At 43.5% G+C, this 21,518-nt stretch overlaps 2 protein-coding genes across 2 annotated transcripts in view; both read right to left on the bottom strand.

Moving 5' to 3' along the window:
• The window catches only part of LOC105918368 (centromere protein U), a 33,263-nt gene that overhangs the window by 9,451 nt on the left and 2,294 nt on the right, over positions 1-21,518 (bottom strand). The gene's annotated exons all lie outside the window — the stretch shown is intronic.
• LOC118556093 (long-chain-fatty-acid--CoA ligase 1-like) lies at positions 965-14,927 on the bottom strand (the record flags this gene model as incomplete). Its single annotated transcript, XM_036127030.1, is given in 20 exon segments — positions 965-1,813; positions 1,942-2,013; positions 4,784-4,888; positions 4,993-5,136; positions 5,235-5,351; positions 5,436-5,524; positions 6,220-6,292; positions 6,490-6,585; positions 7,272-7,406; positions 7,547-7,681; positions 7,782-7,859; positions 9,338-9,411; positions 9,492-9,543; positions 9,624-9,656; positions 9,927-10,102; positions 11,306-11,405; positions 11,525-11,626; positions 11,764-11,828; positions 12,153-12,267; positions 14,685-14,927. Coding segments are annotated over 20 exon segments (2,097 nt in total). The 3' UTR covers positions 965-1,672.

The following is a 21,518-nucleotide window of genomic DNA, read 5'->3' as shown; positions in this document are numbered from 1 at the left end:
TACACCTGGCTAGTACCGGTGTTACATCGTATTCTGTCAACACCTTATTTAGTGACTCTGTTGCGTTTTCATAGCGGCACTTGGCCTAAAATAGAACACGATACACCAAAAGTTACGCCACCAAAGCAAACATAAAAATGTTAATGTGCAGTCCCTGGCTTTTGTAAAAAAAAAAAAAGTTTCTGTGCCTTTATGATTATTACAGAAATATAGTCGTCACAGAATATGACAGCTGCTTTTAACCAAACTGTTTTGGTGGCTTTTTACTTCGTAAATTAAATGAAAAGTGATATTTATCCTGTGACGTAATGATTTTTATTAGAAGTAGTAGTAGGAGGTCAGGGAAGTTTTTGGCACCGGATATTAATTGACATTTTTTATGTTCGCATTTCTGCCGTAACTTTTGGCCCAACATCTTTTACTTTAGGCCGAGTCTAGCTATGAAAAAGCAACAGCGCCTCACAGAATAAACACAGAGTTACAAAATATGGTGGTCACATCAATAGGGCATTTGCACACAGAACAGCCGCTCACTGGGTATTCTGTTTTTTTTTCCTAACTGTTCTCTGTAAAACCTAGAGATGGTTGTGCGTAAATATCCCAGTAGTAGTTCAGTCACTTAAATCACCTTTCTGACCCATGATGCTTGGGTTAACTGCAGCAGATCATCTTGACTATGTCTACATGGATTGAGTTGCTGCGATGTGATTGGCCGATTAGAAGTTTGCCTTAACGAGCAGTTGGACAGGAGTACCTGATAAAGTGGCTGGTTAATGTAAACCTTTTTTGGCTTAAAAGTGGAATTATTACAATTCAAGATGTCTTCAGACTAGGCAGAAACTAATCAGATTTAAAGGGAACCCAACAGTTTCTGATGATCAACTGTACCAAAAGCTTTGCTGCACAAGAAATAAAAGCAACGGAGACGAAACATGAAATGTACAAATGCCACAGTTTCCACAGATCTTTTAGAACGTATTTAATCTTTTACAAAATGATAACCCATTGATTAACTTCATTATATAAAAAAACATTCATTTAGGAAAGGTCCTTCTTGTTATTATAAATAAATTAAAACATAGACAAAGCTTTCCTGTTATTCCTTGAGGGATCCGAGTTCTCAGAGCACAGCTAGCTCAGGCTGCATTGATGAGGTACCAAGCTTATTCAGGCATTCACAGTGAACACAGTTTAAATCCAATGGAATGTGATAACAACGTCAACATCAACATGGATAAGATGGTTAGTTTACAAAGGGTGAGAAATAAGACTTTTAATCAGACTAATAAATATGACTTTTAATCAGTTAGTACGTGGATGTTCCCACCCTGATTCCTGATGGAGCAGGAAAGACAGTCTCGCTTTAAAATTCCCACTTAGGACCTGATTGGAATCATCTTTAAAAATAAAATAAAAAAATGCATAGATTTGTATTGCAGTGAGAGGTTTGATCAAAGAAAACACACTTCAAGCATAAAGACTCCTCGGAGGTTTAGTGTTCCACAGATCCCGTTTTAGGATATGCTTTAAAAACTTCACAAGCCAGATGTTGGCTTGCTGCTCTGCCAGTTTCCTGTCTTACAGATTGATGATGTTACAGCCTCCTCAGTGCATGTCCACACCTGTTTGCCACCACCTTGTTTCTTCATGTAAAAGCAGCTCTTGGGTCCTTCTACATACTGATCCCAGCGTACAGCTCATCTATCTGGGATCTGAAGTACTGGCGCATTTCGTTCCTCTTGGCTTTCAATGTAGGGGTGAGTAGGCCGTTCTCGATGGAGAACATCTCTGTATGGACGTGGATAGCCTTCACCTGCAGGACATGGGTCGTGTTAGAGGAGAGTATTGTTTAACCCCAGTCACATTCACAACTCATACACACTTTGTTACACTTTCATAAGATTGACAGAGGTACTATTCTGCAGACGTCTTCTCTAGCACCTGTTCAAAGGACTTGAGCCCTCCCTCTTTGCCAAGCCGCAGCATGTCCTCCAAAATGGCCGCCTTGACCTCCTATTTAGAGAAAGAAAAAAGAAAAAACGTCTTCAAAAAACTGATCTAATTAAAACATTCTAAACCAAACAATACAAGTAAAGTGAGAAGTATCGGGTTTGCCATAGTTATGGAAATATGTGATTACTTGTTATAATAATCAGGCATTTTTATGGAAAACAATAAGAGTTACCTTTTAATCCCTAAACTGTGTCTTGGAAGTTTACAGAAGGTGGGGGTTAACTCTGAGGGATAACACATACAGCTTTACAGGGTGTTTGTTTTTAAGGTCTGAAAGCTATTTTATGGTTCTTGAGGTCATCTGGGTGCTAACTCAGCCTTACTTCACGAAGACTCTTGGGAGAACAGTCCTCTTTGTTTGGGAGCAGATAGAACCTGGAGCCTCAATGTCTGGGCCCACACGACCCCAAACTAACCGGGAGGGGCGGTCAGTCTTTTAAAAGATGTGTTCGGGTAGTTTAAAAGCAGATAAATCGCCTGCAGCACCATGAGGTAGGATGTCGGGTAAATATACTAAATACGGCGATATGGTAACGTAAGTTTATGTCTCCTTTTGGAATTCCAAATGTAATAAATATTTGTATTTTAAATGTTTGTCTCTGATTATTTGTTTCTCCTTTGCTGCCAAATCTTCGAACCGGGTGAGACGGGCCGTGGGGAATGGAACGGGCCCAAATCTTAACACCATGAAGTTATCACTGTGAGCAAATCAATGTGACTCAACCATAGCATAATGAAAGTGACGTTTATGAATTGGTAACTATTCATGTTAGGCATCATGCTGTGGAACTTTCTTAGACATCTTGACCTATTATTATATTCTTAGAGCTGTCATCAAGAGGGTTGAGCTTCCAGAAAACTTCTATAAACCTTAATAAAAATTCACTTAAACTATAGCCAGTGTAACTATTTCTAATCGGTTTAGTGACTCCATGAGCTTGGGTTCTGAAGCTGGCTGATGGGGTTCTGATCAGACGTCATTAACTTGTTCTAGGGCTGATCAGATACAAGTCGACAGCTTCAGCAACAACTGACCTCTCGACTGATCAGACCTCTGTTAGTTGCTCCACATGCTAAGAAGGGGAGCAAAGTTGAAAGCTCGACTCCATCTGCTGCTCACTAGCAGGACAGCTGTTTATGACAGAGAATCCAACACAGATTTCAATCTAACCTGCAGCCAGAAACCGGTCCTTCCAATATTTCCCCTCATAGCTGTTTGTTTAAAATCGGCATCCGCATAACCTGAATTCAACAATGCTGTTTCCAGAATGGGAACCATTCCAGGTAATCCGGAGCAGGAAGGAGAAGAAATCAGATTCGTAGGTGGTCCTCAGGCATTCAACCTGGGATTGTTTGTGTTCGTACAACTGAACTACAACAACTAAACTACTGAACCAAGATATTGCTATCAAAACTAAATTACTTCCTGTCCAAGTGTGAACAGAGACGCCAAAATGGAGGATGTCAAATGTGAATGGAGCCAGGCTGACTGACACTGCAGGCGTCTTGCCTTTTCCACCAAACCCGTTCCAGTGCTAAGCCGGTCCTACTGGTTGGGGCGTCTAGAAAATCTCTATAGCAGCATCTGTCCTCAGGTTTTACTGTAGTTAGACGTTCATCGTGTAAACCAAACCAAAGTGTGTTCTTCATAATAAGCTGATCACTGCCTACCAGGGTTTCTACACATCCAAACAACCACATTGGAGATGTGTCCAGACTCAAACAGCAGAGAAACCCTCGACATGCGGAAGACTAAACATGCGCTTCCAGCTGGGGCACAATCCTCAGGCGGAAGCAAGGCTTCATGGAGGGACTTTTCTTCATTTTCTGACATAACTGGCTGTGTCTCTGGTAAATGAGACGTTCTCATGTGAATGGTCAACACTCACATGCATGCCATGCTGTTCTGTTTCCATACCCTGCTGTGCAGGCGCTGGAGGAGCTGCTGCTTAGCAACGGCTCCGCACCTCGTTGTGCCATTGGCAGAGGTCGCTGGGTTGTCCCCATTTCACTTCTTATTCCTACTTTACAAAGCATGGACTTGCCCAATCAGTCGGTTTCTATTATCATATTACATGTTGTTGGGTAAAAAAAATTTTTGGTACCAATTTACAAAAAGGCTCCTCTTATAAATGGCTGATAATTAGTTTATAGATATGTTATAAATGATCTGTAAACACTATAACTCATTCATAAGTGTTTATTATACATTAATTAAGGGCGACCAGGAGACAAAACTGACAGTTTGTGCTTACAAGGTAGTAACTTAGTCTGAAATGTTTAATATAAGCAACTCTGGATAAATATTTAGTTGAACAGATTAGATTAGGCTCACTATTTGGCAAGAATAGTTAGAAGAATAGTTAGTTGCCCATATCTAATGTATAAGAAACACTTATGAATGAGTTATAAAGTATTTACAGATTAATTAATAACATCAATAAATATTTTTTAGCCATCAACAAGGGGAGCCTTATTGTAAAGTGGTACCCATGTTTCTTAACCAGACTAAAATTAATTCAGGCATAGCTCCTTTAATTGAAATTCCTCACATTTCTAGTCTGTCCCAGACTGTAGGAACCTTGGACAGCTGATCTTTGGGTTTGGTCTGTTCAGCTGCCTGTCACAGCAGAACTCATGACTTTACATTGTTTAAACCACTCAGAGGAGTAAAATGAAATAATGAAAACACTTTTAATTACAACGAGAACCATTTCCTCTAGTCTAGTAGCAGCAATAAGAAACGGCGTGCAGAGTTTGCTGGAATTACCGCTTTGCCACACAGCTCCTCGTAGCTCCCCTGCAGCCCCAGCGTCTTCTTCGCCCAGCCACACAGGAAGTCAGGGTCAGGTACCACCACCGCTACCAGACAAGCCTGGAGATGGTGCACGGGTAATGGGAAGGTAGTAAGGAGCCAGGTTCGACCCGTCTCAACAGGCACATGTCTGAGATGAGATTCCTGCTTTCAGGGTTACTGACCTGCAGACTGTCTCCATGCACAAAGACCTGGACCACTGCCTCACTCCTGATGTACAGGTTCTCAATCTTCTCAGGAGCAATGTACTCCCCCTGGGCCAGCTTAAAGATGTGCTTCTTCCTGTCGACGATCTTCAGCGTGCCGTTCTGTGAACACAAGGTAACGCTGCGTCAGTATTTCCTGCAACACAAATGCTTCTGTTAAGCAGGACACGGTGCTGCGGTGTGAAGCCGGAGGAACCTACAGGGAGCCACTTCCCGATGTCTCCAGTGTGCAGCCATCCGTCGGCATCTATGGTCTCTTTGGTCTTTTCTGGGTCATTCAGATAGCCCCGGAAAACGTTTGGACCCTTCACACACACCTGAAAGCACACGCAGAGGTGTGACGGAGAGTCAGAGCGACCTAATAAAACACGTGATTTCATCAGCTGGTGTTTGGGTCCCACCTCTCCTTCCCCGTTTACAGCCAGGTAGTTCATCTCTGGGACATCCACCAGTTTGATGGAGTTACAGGGCAGAGGAGCGCCGACGTGACCTGCCAAGGAGAGGTCACTCTAAGGCTACGTTCACACTGCAGGCATATGCGACCCAAATCCCATCTTTTTGCCCATATGTGACCCACATCCATCTTATTCTTGGTAGTGTGAACGGCCCAGTTCCAATCTTTTCACGCCTGAAAAAATCAGATGTGTGGCACGTCCTTGTGTGGTACTAACTCGGATACGTATCGAACATTTTTCAAAGCGTCCGCTGTCTGAACGGTCATGTCGCATCTTATTTATCTTTGATGTCACTCTCCTGTCTCTCACTGCACATCCACACACAGCGTTAGCGCTCCACAGAAGACTGTTACTTCATCTCGCTACGATGTGGTCTCAATATTTTCGGCTCCTGTTTCTAATAATAAGGAGAGACGGTATATGCGTTTTTTTTCTTGTTTTGTTTTTTTAACGAAACTTAATTGAACACTTCTAGAAACAATTACATTCCCCATCACTGCCGTAAACAGGGTGCTGCTGTGTGACGTCTCCTCCTGTTATCTGCGCTTGCGGTCGCTCTGCGGTCTTAAACTGTTCAGACAGCAGAATGGTGACGGTCTCATTTAATAGCAGTATGAACAGCCACCCCCAAAAAATCTAATTTCAGCAAAAAAAAATTGGAATTGAGGATCAAAACCTGCAGTGTGAATGTTGGCAAAGTTCATGTTACTCTGGTGTATCAAATCATTACCTGCGCTAGAGTCTCCAGGAAGGGTCATGGTACATCCAGCCGTGCACTCCGTCTGCCCATAGCCTTCATAGAACTGTCAATAAGCTCTGTTTAATATGGTTCCGATTATATTCATTTATATTACAAATGCATGAGAGTGCTACACTAAGAAGTGACTGGGTGGCGAGTTAGTCTGCATTTCAGTCAAGATCCAGAATTCAGGGAATGAAACATCAGAAAGAAGTGAGCAAACCTTGAACTAAAGGCAGCCCGTGAGTGTTTATGTTGTACCTGACAGCCTACAGCAGCTCTGAGGAAGGAGAAGACCGTAGGAGACACGGGCGCTGCTCCTACAACCATGAGACGCACGCGGCCTCCGAGGCTGGCCTGTAGGGGGCAGCACAGGATCGCTTTTAAAAATCACAAACGGCCTAATTCCAGCCAAGACAGCAACAACCCCTGGCACCGAGGAGAACCCTGACCAGAAAAGTCTGAGGATGTTTATAAGGTTTGTTTATAATCCTACAGGGTTGTGCTTTAACAGAAACAATGCCCTACATGACAGCTATGAAAAGGTCTTATGCTTGAAGAAACCGGCTACTTGATCACGCGTTCTGCTTCAGCCTCCGGTCAGTTTGCTGCTTTGTGAATCAACCTCCAGTTTGCTACTCAGGTGTTGGCATTTCATCCCTTCTGCCTTTCCATTCAGACACATGAACATCAGGTTATTCTACTTTGTAGCAGGATAGTTTCATAAACTATGGACATAAATAGCTGTAAAAATTCTCATATCATTTAATTGTATATCAGTTTTTTAAATCTTTGTATTAGATCATTGTTAAGTTTGGGTCTGATCCACATGTGGGCCAGCTCCCCTTCATAAAACGACAGATCATGATCCCTTTGTCAAACGTATTAACCTCAAAGTGAGAAAAACGACCAGCCAGCACCACTATTTATCCAATGAAAATCTAAAAGCATGTTATAAGCACTTGTAGGAAATGTGATGCGTAGGACTTCCTGCCGCCAGCATCCAGTAGTAGAGGAGAGATCAGTGTGCTGGTTCTGTGTACCTGGACCTTGTTGAAGATCAGTCGATCCCAGATGCTGTCTGTTCTCACGATGCCTCTTGTGATCTCTGCATTCTTCCTCCTGTAGGCCAGCTCCAGCAGCCAGCGCTTCACCGAGGAGTTGGCCTGCCCAAAGATCTGCACCCCCACAACACACACACAGTGAAAACAAGGTAACCTCACCATTGCCGGTCCTGCTTAGATCAAAGACTCTTGGCCAAACAACGAGAAAGTGGCACACATGAAGCCACCAGAGGAAGTTCCAGTGGCCCGCTCACCTTATCATACATCCTGTTGACGAGTCTGGGGACGACTGGGAACACCGTCGGTCTCAGTGTGATCAGATCATCTGACAGCTGACGGATATTCCCCTGGAAAAAGCCAATTCTGGCTCCGTGCACCAACATGACCCCCTGCCAGACAAATCCAGCGCAGGAATCACTGAACAGAACGTGCCTGCAGTGGAGACCGTACAGCGACTCAACGCTGACGACGGGAGCAGCAGCGACGTACCTGGACTACCCGTTCAAACATATGAGCCAAGGGAAGGTAGGAAATGTGGACATCGCTGGGATCCAGGGGACACCAGCACTACAGCACCAGGGCCAGGGCCAGACACAGAGGGCAGGAAGCAGAGACGGCAGGGTTAGTGCTTGCAGACAGAAAAGGCAGCATGGCATCTTCTGAATTTATACCAGTCTACCACTGGAGAGAAGAAGAAGCAACTCATAAACCTTTTACTCTGCAGATTGAACTCATGAGATAACTGCGTTGTTGCAGCAAAGCAATGCTTTCCAACATGGTAGACACAAAGAAAAATAACTGACGGACTAAAAAAAAACTTCTCTGTGGTGCAGAGGGACCAAAATGGCCCAAATAAAAAATGCAGAGGTATGCAGAGCTGTGTGTTTGTTTTGGGTGTAGTTACTTTTACACTCTCTGTTTATGCTGTTGTTTCCTGCTCATCAGTTGTGAGGCCCCCACATTTCCTGGATAAAATAGAAAATCTCCCATGCCTTTTAAATCCTCTGACAGATTACAGCTCATACCTCTCTGGTATCACATTTTGCTGCATTGCAACCACAATCATCAATATGTTTCTATGGGAACAGTTGAGGTCATGTTTTCAGGTTGTCATAAGCCAGCCAAATTAATTAAACTTTTGGGCCTGCATGGTGGTGGCAGCATCATGGTGTGGGATGCCTGATGGGCCTACTGGTTAGAGCAGCGCGGTTGTTCTCTGAGAAGGTTGCAAGTACCCGGTTCGATCCCCACTGCCTGCACTATGGGTCCCTGAGCAAGACCCTTAACCCCAGAATACTCCCCAGGCGTCGCACAGTGGCAGCCCACTGCTCCCTAAGGGGATGGGTTAAGATGCAGAAGTGAATCTCTCCATTGCGAGATCAATAAAGTTCAATTATTTATTATTATTATTTATTTATTTATTTAAATACAGGGTAATCCTGGAAGAAAAGCGACTAAGGCAGTGAGACTGTAGACTGGGATGGCTCAGATCGAAGCATATTCATGTATTACAGTGGCCTAGTCAAAGTCCTGACCTAGATCCAATCTCAATGAGCCTGGACAGATTGTCACTTATAAAAACACGTGTATCGGGGCGTGTATCGGTGTGTGCTCGTAGCACAGCTGGTAGAGCGACCCATATAAGGAGGCCTTAGTCCTCGACACGGTCGACCCAGGTTTGAATCCGACTCGTGGTCCTTTGGCGCATGTATCTCCCCCTCGTCCACCCCCCTTCCTGTCAGCCTACTTTCATAAAAAAAAAAAGTGAGCCACTAGAGCTGCAAAAAATCCCCCCCCCCCCCCCCAAAAAAAAGTATCCTTTTTTTCCATGCCAGAAAACACTGAAGTGGCTGTAACGTGGGCTTCTAGGCCTGGCCTCTGATCTAATAACACACAATCCAACAGAAGTGCAGATCAACAGCCTTACTACATGTGCAGCCATGTTGGATTTTCATGAAACTCAGCTTCTGGGGGCATTTCCAGTTGAACTGAAACAACTAAAATGCAGACCTGCGGATATAGGCATGATATCGGGAGCGCCTCACCTCGGTCAGTTTGATGAAGGAGGAGCAGTTGGACACAATGTTCTCGTGTGTTAACATCGCTCCTTTGGGGTCCCCTACAAAACGCACATAGCGGGATCTAAATGTAGGTCATGATGGAAGCCATGCTGTATGCCAGTCCATGGGCGCGTGTTACCTGTGGTTCCGCTGGTGAAGCAGATGACTGCCAGGTCATCGGGCTGAGGGGGCTGACAGTGACCAGAGTGGATTAATGTCGCTCGCTTTTTCATTTCATAGAAGATTCTGAACATTGATGGTGTTTACTTACAACTGGCTGCTCATAGTTGGCCTGTCCGATAGCCTGAGGAACAGAAAGGTAAAGTCTTAGGAGAGCAGCAAGGCAGGAAGCTGCTGTGAGTGTAAAACAGACGGTGCATCAGGGGGGAAAATCTAATCTGATTTTAAACTAAACACAATCAGAAACTTAAAGTTGAGGAGAAATGAAACTGACAGAAAAAGTCTGAATAAAAGGTCAGAAACAAATCAGCAAAGAGGAAATACAGGCTTTGAGGAAGAAGCTAAATCTGCAGCGTGAGGGCGACAGACTGATGGAGGAGTCCAGGCTGCAGACCTCCATGTCCTGCAGGCTCAGGATGTGGACTCCAGCCTGCTGGCCCTGTTCCACCAGGCTGGCACTGGGCGTCTCCATCAACACTATGGTCTTCACTGAGTGCTTCCCGTCTTTAATGCAGTCCAGCACCTGGCTTGCCTTCTCAGTGACATCGCACACTATGGTTGAGATGGAAGCTGAGGAGACACAAACCCAGCATGTGTGAGAGCTTTGACCCAACGGCTACAACCTGCAGCAGTATGCGATGCGAACCCTTTGGACTTTTTCCACATTCTTTATCATTAGACGAACAAACGCCAGTGTATTTTATTGGAATTTTATGTGATTCACCAACAGAAGTATGTAGTTTGTGATTGTGATGTGGAAGGAAAGAAACCTGTAAAGTGGGGCGCTTCCCTCCATCACAACTTTGCAGAGCCCTATGGGGGCATCTCCATCAGCTATGCACATCTGGAGACATTTTTCATTTGTTGTTTCTAGCTAAATGGACCAAGTTCAGTCAGACTGGATGAAGAGCAGCAGTGCTTTCCTGTTGCTGCTGATTAAAGGCAGGCCCACGTCATGATGCTGCGTCTCCATGGGGACGTAGTGCTGGTGATGTGGCGTGCTGCTGTGGTGTTTTGCATAAAGGCCAAAGTGTGCTTAGAGAATATGAAGTTCTTCCGCACATCTGATGTGTCCGCACATTTTCTGCCAAATGACACACAGTAGTCTTCTGTCCGTAAAGGTCAGAGCGGGACCAAAACTCTAACCAATCCCTGCCTTTCGGACCGAACGGCAGTGATTGGTTAGAGTTTTTACAGGGCTGCAGCTTTCACAGCACATCTGATGTTTTCACCTCCTTTTTCTGAATACATAACGGATTGACCACTGTCAGGATGGAAGGACCATTTCATCCAGTATAACAAAAAGTCTTTCTGAACACGATTACCAGCTATAGCTTTAATGTTGCAGCTCCAAGCTGCTTTTTCACATGGAAGAGGAAGACTGAACCGATTACAAACATAAAAACATGACTTTTGCCTCAGCTTCTTCCCTAGTTTCTCCTCATGGGGGTCAAAGTGAGGGAGTCATCGGTTAAGAAACCGCGGCATCACTGGTCATGAACCACGTCCACTTCCTTCCCCTCCTCATAGTCACAGAGGGGAAGTTACAGTATCCACCCACCTACTGTACATCCTGCACATGTGGGGCTCTCAGACTAAAGGGGGCTGCATACAAACCCAAACCTTCCCAATTTTTATCTGTAGAAGAAAATTGATGCTACTTTGTATTGGACTAGCAACTAAAAACATAGTGGTCTGTGGTTGTAGTTTGACAAGTCGTGAAGAAGCTGAAGGGAGGTGGATCATTTTGCCGAGGACTCTGCAGGGGTTTACCTCTGTCTATGATGTAGGAAATGGCCTCTGTTCCCAGGGTGTCATAGAGAGGGATGGACACCAGAGAATAGGTGTAACAAGCCAGCTCACTGATGGTCCACTGTACACACAAACAAGCATTGTGAACGGAGAGCAGAGCGTTTATCATTAGTGACATCATCTCCAGTCTGCATAAAAAAAAACACAAGTTAAAAAAGAAAAAAGGGACTTTGTTTGTACCTCTGGTCTGTTCTGAGAGAAAATACCAATGTAGGGGTCGGTAGTTTTTGAGTGTCCTTTATGAAGAAACGCAGAACCCAGATTTTCTGCTCGCTTCATCACCTACCACAGAGAGAGAGAGAGAGAGAGAACCTGTTAATGCAGCACAGATAAGCTGTGCTAAGCTTTTAGTGAGGCAAAGGAACAGATCCACAGCCAAAAGGTAATGATTCATCATAGGGTAAAACAGTAACTGGCACCTCGTTGTAAGACATCCACTCGTACGCCTGCGTTGGTTTCCTGAAGCCCAAACAGGGACCGTTATCTAGGAGATGAAACAAGAGCGACGAAGGGTCAAAGTGACAGGAAGAACAACAACTAGCAGCAGTTTCAGGAGGGCTTTAAATCCTCCCATTCATACGTCCGCCCTTCCTTCTGCTGCTGATAAGCAAGGATCCGTTTCCTCTCAAACACAGAGAAACTTCAGGACAATGAGGGTCTGAAACAAGCTTCTAAAGGGAAAACTGAGGCAAAGCAGAGGGCGCTGTGCTTCAGAGTGCTGACCGTGGAATTACAGCCCTCATTAATACAGATTGGAGATGTGTAAACTAAGATCTGTCACGCTCATCACATTCCCCGTGTGACTTACCGGAGACTCTTGCACCTCTGACGAAACACTCGTACAGAGTTCTGGCATCTTCATAGATATGAGTCAGGTAACCGTCTCCTTCCTGAAGCACCGAGCGACGCACAAACTCACCGCCCTGAAAAACACAACGTTGTGAACGCTAATAAGAGTCATTCCAAGACGCGTTCGTCATGACAACAATTTTTTATTTAGTTTGAATTCAGTTGTCCCAGTTTAATCATCTGCAGTCATTTAACTATAAGCTGACTTGTCTGTTGGTTTAGTCTACAGATGAAGTCTTAGAGAGATCCCTCACTGCTTTAGGAAAAATAACTTATTTACAACTAAGTGAAAGATTTATCCAAGAATAGATTAGAGTGTTTGACAGAGTCCAGTTTGTTCAGGTTAATTATAAATCTTCCTCACTGTCCAGAGTTATTTATGGAGCACCGCAGGGTTCAGTGCTTGGGCCCATTCCCTTTACCAGGTATATTTCCACTTGGTCAAATTATCAGGCAACATGGGATACATTTCCTGTGTAATCCTAGGGGCGGACAATAATTCAATTTCAATATATATCGCAATGTGATTTTATGATATTTCAATATACATTACAGTCTAATATTACAGCATTTGTCACTGACGGACGTTCTGGGTTTTATGCGTTTTATGTTTTAAAGCAAATATTGGCAGTCTTTCTGAGGCTTTTATTTTGTTTATATCGATATCGTAACTATATTGTATCGACCGAAATCAAGAATTATATCGTGATACAAGTTTTGCCCATATCGTCCAGCCCTATGTTATCCCTATGATAAACAGCTGAACTCATCAAGAAAGTCGTAATATATAGAACCATGAAGTCATCTTTGACCAGGACAGGTCATTTAGGAATTGACCCTGTCCTTCTGTGTTTACATCAATTTAGGTCCAAGAAAAAATAACTGAAGGAGCAACTAACCCTGTGTCTTTTGTTTTTCAAAACATACATGTACATCTAAAAAATTTGAATATATTTTGTGATAAAGTTCAATATCTTTTGTCATTTTATAAAGTTTACCTCATAGATTCAGTGGATGCAATGAAATATTTCACGCCTTGATTTCTTACAATTTTGGTGATTATGGCTTATAGATAATGAAAAAACAAACTTTAGTTTCTCAGAAAGAAAAGAATATTGCAGAAGATCAATAAAGGATATTTGAAACAGAAATATCACATTTCTAAAAAAAGGTGGTGATTTCTATGCACTCAATATTCCTTTTGCATGAATTACTGCAATAATGCAGCGTGGCATGGAAGAGATCAGCCTGTGGTTCTACTGAGGTTGCTTTGAGACTGAGATGCAATAATGCAGATCAAAAATCAAGAAGCATTATTGTCCACATGTGTTGCCATAATGAAATCTTTGGTGAGGCAAACACCAGCTCAGAATGCACATAATTACTCATAACATGCAGAAGCAAGACATGATCTTTCCTGTTTTTTTAAACAAAAACAGTTGATTTCATTGCCCAGCAACATCACTCCCTATATGTACGCTTAAGAGTGCATATAGTCCTTAGCAGCTAATGGACTCATTTTCAAGTCAAAAAGATAACAATACATTTAGAAGTGTGCAATTCAGAGTCGTCTTTTACCATCTGGGGCTAAGGGTCTCACTCAGGGGACCAGTAGGGAAGTATGCGGGATTTGAACCCAATGCTTTAACCACTGGGCCACCACTTCCTCAAACATCCATCTATGTCTGTCCTAGATGATGCATCTAAAGGAGCCACTTCTGCTATGAAGCCTCTACTATTTTTAACACAGAAAGTACTTCTGGATTGGAGCCTCTGTGTCTTTTGTCCATCTACTCTTGTCTTCTCAAACCCTCAGTCAGTTGTTCACACACAACCAGGATCTGCAGGCGATTTCTTCCTGTTAAAGGGGAGTTCTCCTTCCCACTGTCGCCACATGCTTGCTCAGTATGAGGGATTGCTGCAAGTTTAATGACCCAATGCAATCGTCTGGGTTTCTTTGGCACATGACTGCATAGTTTTATAGCCAGGATTAAACCGGAATGGGTTTAATTAAAATCATTATATGTACTATTTTGTACAGAAATTTAACCGGTTTGCCATATAAAGTCCCTTGAAATGACATTTTCCATGAATTGGCTCTAACTGAAGTTAAGTTACCTGTATCTTGCAGTAGACAATGATTTACATCTCATTTAAGCATCTTTCGAGTGGGCCTTACTGGCCATTTCTCAAACTTGTTCCAACTTTGTGACTTAAATTTTTTATTAAAATACATTTTTATCTCATTATTGTGTAACATAAAAGCTCTGATTCTTAAAAGAACACACCAAGACATGTATTTCAACCCAGACATCATAACAGTGATGTTGCCAGATAGTTCAAGCTAGCAGCCGTCATTGCAGCCTAATGCTTCACTGTTAATGTTTTGGGAAACGGAGCAAAGGTTTGACTTATTCAGACATGGAAAAAGCTGAAATCAAAGCGCATATTTTTTCCATACAAGAATGCTAATTTTTGGACTTTAACTCACCGGAACCTCGACCGACTGCATGTGCAGGTCGCAGACTGCGGGGAGGGCTCTGGGTCGCGTGGCCAGGTAGTAGGTGGTTGCAGCGGCCACTGCTCCCATGCTGACCAGCAGGGGGGTGGAGACATTGCTGATGTACTGGGAGACACCTTCCACGTCTAAGAGCTTCATTTTCTCTAGGAACTCCTGGCTCAGCATGGCGCTGCTGCTGCTGTGGGCCGAGTATCAGCTGACGGGTGTTTGGGCCTGAGGACAGCACACAGGTGTTGGATGTATGGTTTGTTGGCAGATGCTGGTGAGGAGGAGATCCAGACAGAAGACAAGAACCGTCAGTCTTGGTGTGGGTGGAACATGTGCATGAAAAGCAGTGTGTCTGCAATGAAAGTGACGTTTAATGCGCCCCTTCTATTACACACAGCAGGAACCGAGGCTGGTTCAACACTCCATAGTTTTGCCAATCATATGAAAATGATTCATAGCACCTAGTTTTTTCTCATCTTTAACCAAATGTCAGTTTCTTTCTCTCCAGCCTTGTCGTTGTTCACCGACACAATAAGGTGTGTCTACATGTTCACGTGTCATTAGCACCTGGCCTCAAAGAAATAAACAAACTGCCCAGGGGTGGCAGACATCATGAAATATTCTGATTGGATAAAGAATAAGTTACAAAGCATTAATTGGCCACCGGGGCAGGGGGATATTGAACTAACCAACCTCACTAAAAAACCTCGTCACAAGTCTACATGAAGCTAGTTAATCTTTTACATAAAAAACACCTACTAGTGATACTAGCAATCAGTAGTTCTGATTTCTACGTTTAAGTTTTGTCATAATGTATGAAATGCCAGACCCAATTTTCTAAAAGTTCATTTAAAACAAAAACCTCTAGAAACTTAAAGGTTTTAGGATCCTTTCACTCTAAACCTGTGTTACGCTGCAAGAAATTGCAATTCATTGAACAACCACTGCGCATCAAAAGCTGATCAATGATTTGATCTAAAAAATAATCACTTTGTCCTTCAAACTTTGCTTTCATCAAATAATCCTGCATTGACAACCATTACAGCCTTGCAGACCTTTGACATTGTAGCTGTAAGTAAGTTGAGATCATCTGATGTCTCCCTGTAGCATTGGAGAGGAGGGGGGTACAGATATACCTTACATCTATGAGCAGACTGAAGGAGTATGAACTCAAATGAAGGATGGGTGCCATCATGGCGGAAGGAGCCAACCAGCTGCTGACACTGTGCGGTGTACAACAACTCCACCCACATCTGAGATTCCCCATTCAGCCAGCCTGGGCTTAGAACCAGCTGGTTCAGCGAGTTCCTCTCCTTCTGATTCAGGTTTCCAGACTACGGCACTAGAGAAAAGTTCAAGCTGACTCAATAAAAGCTCCGTCCCTCATTTCCGTAGAAGATTAGACGCTGGTGTCTCTTCCTGCACACATCCTTGCACGGTTTAAAGTCTAGTTTTGAATCAGTGAGGCAATGCAGATGTGAGTTTTCCCACCACCTGACGACAGAGTCAGTAGCTGGAGCGGCTGCCTGACACACATTGAAAATGAACAAGAGGGCCGAACAACACACATCGTCGGATAACCGACCATTAACGCCGACTAAGACCCATCTGTTTAAAAAAAAAAATCTAAAATCCTCCCTTTAGATTAACATTTTTTCAACAAACCCCTAATTAGGAGGTGTGGTCCAATTGTGCTCAAAGCAGAGGAAGAAATATATAAGCTTTAACATAGGCGGCCATACTCGCTGATGATAAGCTGATCAAATGCATCTAATTAGCTGGCTGTTGGTATTTTTCTAAAACACTTTGGAAGCAGGACCTTGTGGAATAAAAGCCCATTCCAATTGTTTGAAGGAGATCTCCGTTTACCCCGCAGCTACCTGAGGAACGTATGAGTCATCAGCAACGTTTACCTCCAGAACACAACAATAAACAAAAGTCCTGAAAATCAGGATGTCTTCCACATAGATGAGTCAGTCTATTGTGAATCACACACAGCCCATGTACTTTGAAGTGCTTTGCAGCTAATTCATCAAGCAGAACCAAAGATCTCCAGCACCCTCTGCAACAAAAAGCAACTAAATAAGCAACAAGCATCAACCTCTGCCCCATCACACCGTGTGGCATTATTTAAGACTCCTTAGAGAAACTGATCTCATGTCTGTGGATTACATAATTGGGATGCATCTTAACAACATTTCAGCAAAGAAAAACACAGGTTCATTTCTTTTGCACAAAGCGAGTATTGCTGATTTGGCTTCTCATACACTCCAAGCAAGACCAAAGGTGGAGATTTTAGAACCGGAACAACTGCAGCTGAACTCATGTGATCAGTACAGTCAGATCTTATATCATGTACTTCGCTGGATTTCAGGTTCAGCCGGTGGAGTTGGACTCAACCCATCCTTCACGCGCAGAGGAAGGTGGAGTTAGGGAGTCCCTGCTGCAGTTGACTGACTGCCGCAGGGACAGATTATCGCCATCTATGGAAATATTTCAGCAGACACGTCAAGACAAATAAAAGCTGACAATCTTTCTAGTCCTATGGTCACATAGGATCTCCAGGAACAACACAAATAAAATTAACTACACTTTAACATTGGTCAAATCCAGACCCAACTCTTTTCTCCAAAACGACGTCGATCTTCATCATCCCTGATGGACAGAACGCTCAAATATCCCGACCTTAGCCGTGAGGTGTCCAAACGTTAAGTCAGAGGAGGAACAGAGATGCAAGAAGCTATGTGGAGGTCAACCATGTGGGAACATTAAGTAGACAAGAGGAAGGCTTTCATCTTCAGGCTCTTTCTAGCTCTGTCTGCCATGGAACCAGCTGGGTTTGGAAGCTAAGGCTCTAACATGTTCTCAGGTCTGCTCATGAACCGGTGGTTTTACTCATTTAAGCCTTCATATAAGGCTCCATCACTTCATTATCACTCATTTTCACTTCTCATGAATAAAAGCCAGTTTTACAGCCACTTCTCTTTCTCTCTCTCTCACACAAGGTTTTGAAGTTGCGTCTTCTAATGACTATAATTACTGCTCTTGGTAGCAGTCAGTAATTATAGTCAGTAAACATCGGGAATGCTGTTGTCATTATTATCATCATTATTAAACAGTAACTGAAAGCTGTATCTGTATGTCAACGCTTCACAAAGACTAGAGATTGTAAATATGCCACAAAAGTCTTATGGGTAATCATTAATGACATTAATGACTTATTATTAACCTATTCATTTAAAAACAGTTTTTTTGGAGCTTTTGGAGTGGAGGAACAGTTTAGTGAAGCATGAAAACAGTCTTAATGTTGCTGAAGAAACTCAGCGGAGCTTATCTGACAGCCGTCTAGCTGCAGAGCCAAAGAACTGGAAGTGCAGGACTGGAGAACAGCGCTTTGACTTGCGGACAGCATTCCCCTTTAAGCTCTTTAGTCGGTCCTCGTCCGGGCAGGAGTTGTGCGTTTGGTTTTATTGTTTCTCTGACAGCAAGAGTACACACCAAGCTCTGAGGCCATTGTTCCTGAACGATGGAGGCGTGAACGGCCCAGCTAAGGCTAAACCATGGTGCAGAGCAGCAGCTCTCTCTACATTCAGACATAAGCCACATGTGGAGGTCGTTAAAAACCTAGAAGAAAGCGTGACCTTGACCACTGCAAACGTATTTGCTTAAAATGTGGAGTGACGGGTCAGCAGACTCTAAAAGTAAAAGCACAACTAAAAACCCATTCCACGGTTTATGATAACAATGAAACGGGAACTGGAAAAACAAGTACACAATGAAAGCACCAGGAAGACTCCCAGGTCCTCGTCTACTCGCCGCAACTACAAGCCAGTATCAGTTCTAGATGTTGAGCGCACTAACCTGGAACACAAAGCAGAGGCTGTTTACTGTCTGCTCTGTGCTGACCGGTCCACGGACAGCGGCCCTGCCAACGCTGCTGCTGCTGCTGCTGCTGCTGCTCAGCCACGAGGAGGAAGCGCTCGCACACTGCCGGCACAAACACCCCACAGAGAGCGGTTAAAAGATGAGTAGCCAGAGGCAGCCTTCCAATCACACGTCAGGCAGACATCAGGGAGCGCTCTGATAGGCTGACGGCTCCGAGACATTCAGCCCGTCTGAATGTTTACATTTTGGCCTTTGAGACGGTCAATGAGCGCGATAGGACAAGAGACGAGGGGAGCGAGTGGGGCTTTTTAATGGCTCCTCTATAAGCCCCCTGAAAGCCCCCCGTTGACGGGCTTCGCCCCACAGGTCTGCCACGCCGACGCCTCCGTTCAGACCGAGGCCAGTATCACCTGGAGGGAGTGGCAGCACTACGTTCCTAGCAGACGGCGCCTTGAGAACGGGATCAAGGAGCAGAGCTCAGCCGTCTCACCTCTGCCTCAGTGACCTATGACCCCACCCCCCGCACGGTCAGCTGAGATGATTACACGGGCCGAGATAAAAAGCTGATCAAAGAGAAAGCTGCAGCGGACATTGAAACCTGTTGTATAAAACTAAATCCTGCTGGAGTCTATGCAGTTCTGTGACGTGTAAACCCTGGGAGCCGCCCTTCAAGGCTTCCCTAAACCCTGACTAATGGCTTCTGATTAACGATTTAATGCTACAAAAACAGAAGGAAAGCCCTGAATCATCACAACTGACAGACACCGACCATCTGCTGATTTAAATATTGCATCAACGATTGAACACCGAAACCCGAACAGATTTCTTTTCAGACAAAAGCTCCATGATTAATGATGGGGAACAGGTCTGGAACATGACGTCAGGACAATCACTAACGGACTTCATGGATGTTTGTTAAGTGGTCAGCTGATGGGAGCGAGTGTAAGAGATAAAAAGAAAAGGTCTTATTTGACCGCCTTATGCAAGGCGGGATTATCAAGTAGGCGAAAGGTGAGACGGGGAGGACCCCCAAACCCCCTGTGGGTCTAGATGGATCCTAGCGCTGCTATTCCTTTGTCCTCCTTTATTCCCTTAAGCACAACCAGAAATGCCTTAAACGTATTCATAGGTTACGATGCCTTGCAAACGCTGCGCATGCCGCCGTGGCCACAGAGAGACATGGTGGTGGCAGCATCATGCTTGGGATGCTTTTCCTCAGCGGGGACAGGGATGCTGGGCCATATTTAAATTTCTGCCTCCATACCATCCCAAAAACAACACAATAGGGAAAGAAAGCTGTTTGTTTAAACTATCATTTCGGTATATTGCAGCTAGCTAGTAGTATTTGCCAATATCTCCGCATTGATGGACAATCCTGCACCTTCTGAGGCAGAAACTACTTGCCTTGTGTGGTCGTGCTCTGCAAAGGCAGCACAAGCTGGCAGAAAGAGGCAAGGAGGAGCAGCATGGCGGGCGTTAAACATCCCATGGCGGGCTGTGCCCCCTGTACCGAAACTGCACAGCTACAGAACGGCAAAGCTTTCTAGTCCAACTGTTTTTAATATTTGCTTTTAGCTTCTATTTTCCCATGTTTTGTTTTGTTTCTACATTTTATTCCTACTTGCTTCTATTGTGTTTTATTTCCCTACATTTTAATCACGTAAAGCACTTTGCATTGTCTCTGTTCTGAAATGAGCTATACAAATACATTTGCCTTGCCTTGCCTAAGGCATGTCTGCAACCCACAGCCAAACCAACGGCCACCTTTATGTATCGCGTCTTTCAGCGGCTGAACCAAAACGTTTGGCTGAATTAACTTCCAGTTGACTGCTTTTTCAAAACCGCTGAATTATGCCAAACGGACGGTTTTATTGGTGTTTATTTTTCTGCATCAGAGTCAACTTCCTTCGCCTCGTTCGTTGGCTACAGATAAGGAATTTGACTTTGGATTCTAGCGCTCGCATGGTGTTAAAAAACAAAAAACAGGCAGACAAGCAGAGAATCAACTTAGAATCTGTAACAGAAATTTTTTTTTGGATAAAGGTAAGAACAGTGTTTAGAGGAGAGGCTTTATTTAAACATACATGCATTAGGGCTGAACGTTTTTTTATTTTTATATATATTTTGTATTGTTAATCTTAATATTGCGATTTAATGTGATTTTTCCCAGTTTAATTTATCATGTCTTTTTAAACATATACAAACAACAAATCAATTTGTTTCCTCGCTGTGCCGATTAGTTGCTAAAACACCCACAGCATCTAAACTCGGAGCAGAAATGATTGCGTTCTGCCTACAATATATTTCAACCAAAATTGTAATTCCGATATTTCTCTGCATTAACCACAAGCAACAAAAATGGCCTCTAAATAAAGACATTTGTAAACAAGGACTATTTAAAACAAGAACTTTTAATGTTTCTATTAATTAGAATATTATTCAAGAGAACAGCTGTTAATTGATTTGGACATCGATCCTTGTTGAACATAAAGTGCAAAGTGCAACCAACAAGCAAGTCTATGTATTAAACTGATTGACCTGTACTTAATGCTATGTATGATTATGTAAACTCTAAAACAAGTAATAAAATTAGATTATCTCACTGCTGCAACTGTCTTCCCTTCCATGTGGAGGCAAACCCACTTTAAACATTTTACCGATACCTAAAGGACGTGTCTAATTCCCTAATTGTTACATAGCCACAAATTACGACCTCTGCAATTTGGAAATTGCATTTTTTTTTAAATCACGATTATATTGAAAATGCGATTAATTGTGCAGCCCTAACATGCATAACTGTGTATCCGTACATACCAGGAGTAAAAAAAAAAAACGCTGAGTTGGTGCAGATGTGCTTATTGTATCCTGCAGAGTAACTTGATACGCTAAATTTCTATGGATGGAGTCTATGTGTGGGGACTAGGGCTGGAC

The sequence above is a fragment of the Fundulus heteroclitus genome, chromosome 23 (genome assembly GCF_011125445.2).
Source record: "Fundulus heteroclitus isolate FHET01 chromosome 23, MU-UCD_Fhet_4.1, whole genome shotgun sequence".
Classification (NCBI taxonomy): Eukaryota; Metazoa; Chordata; class Actinopteri; order Cyprinodontiformes; family Fundulidae; genus Fundulus; species Fundulus heteroclitus.
This window is presented reverse-complemented; position numbering and strand designations above follow the sequence as displayed.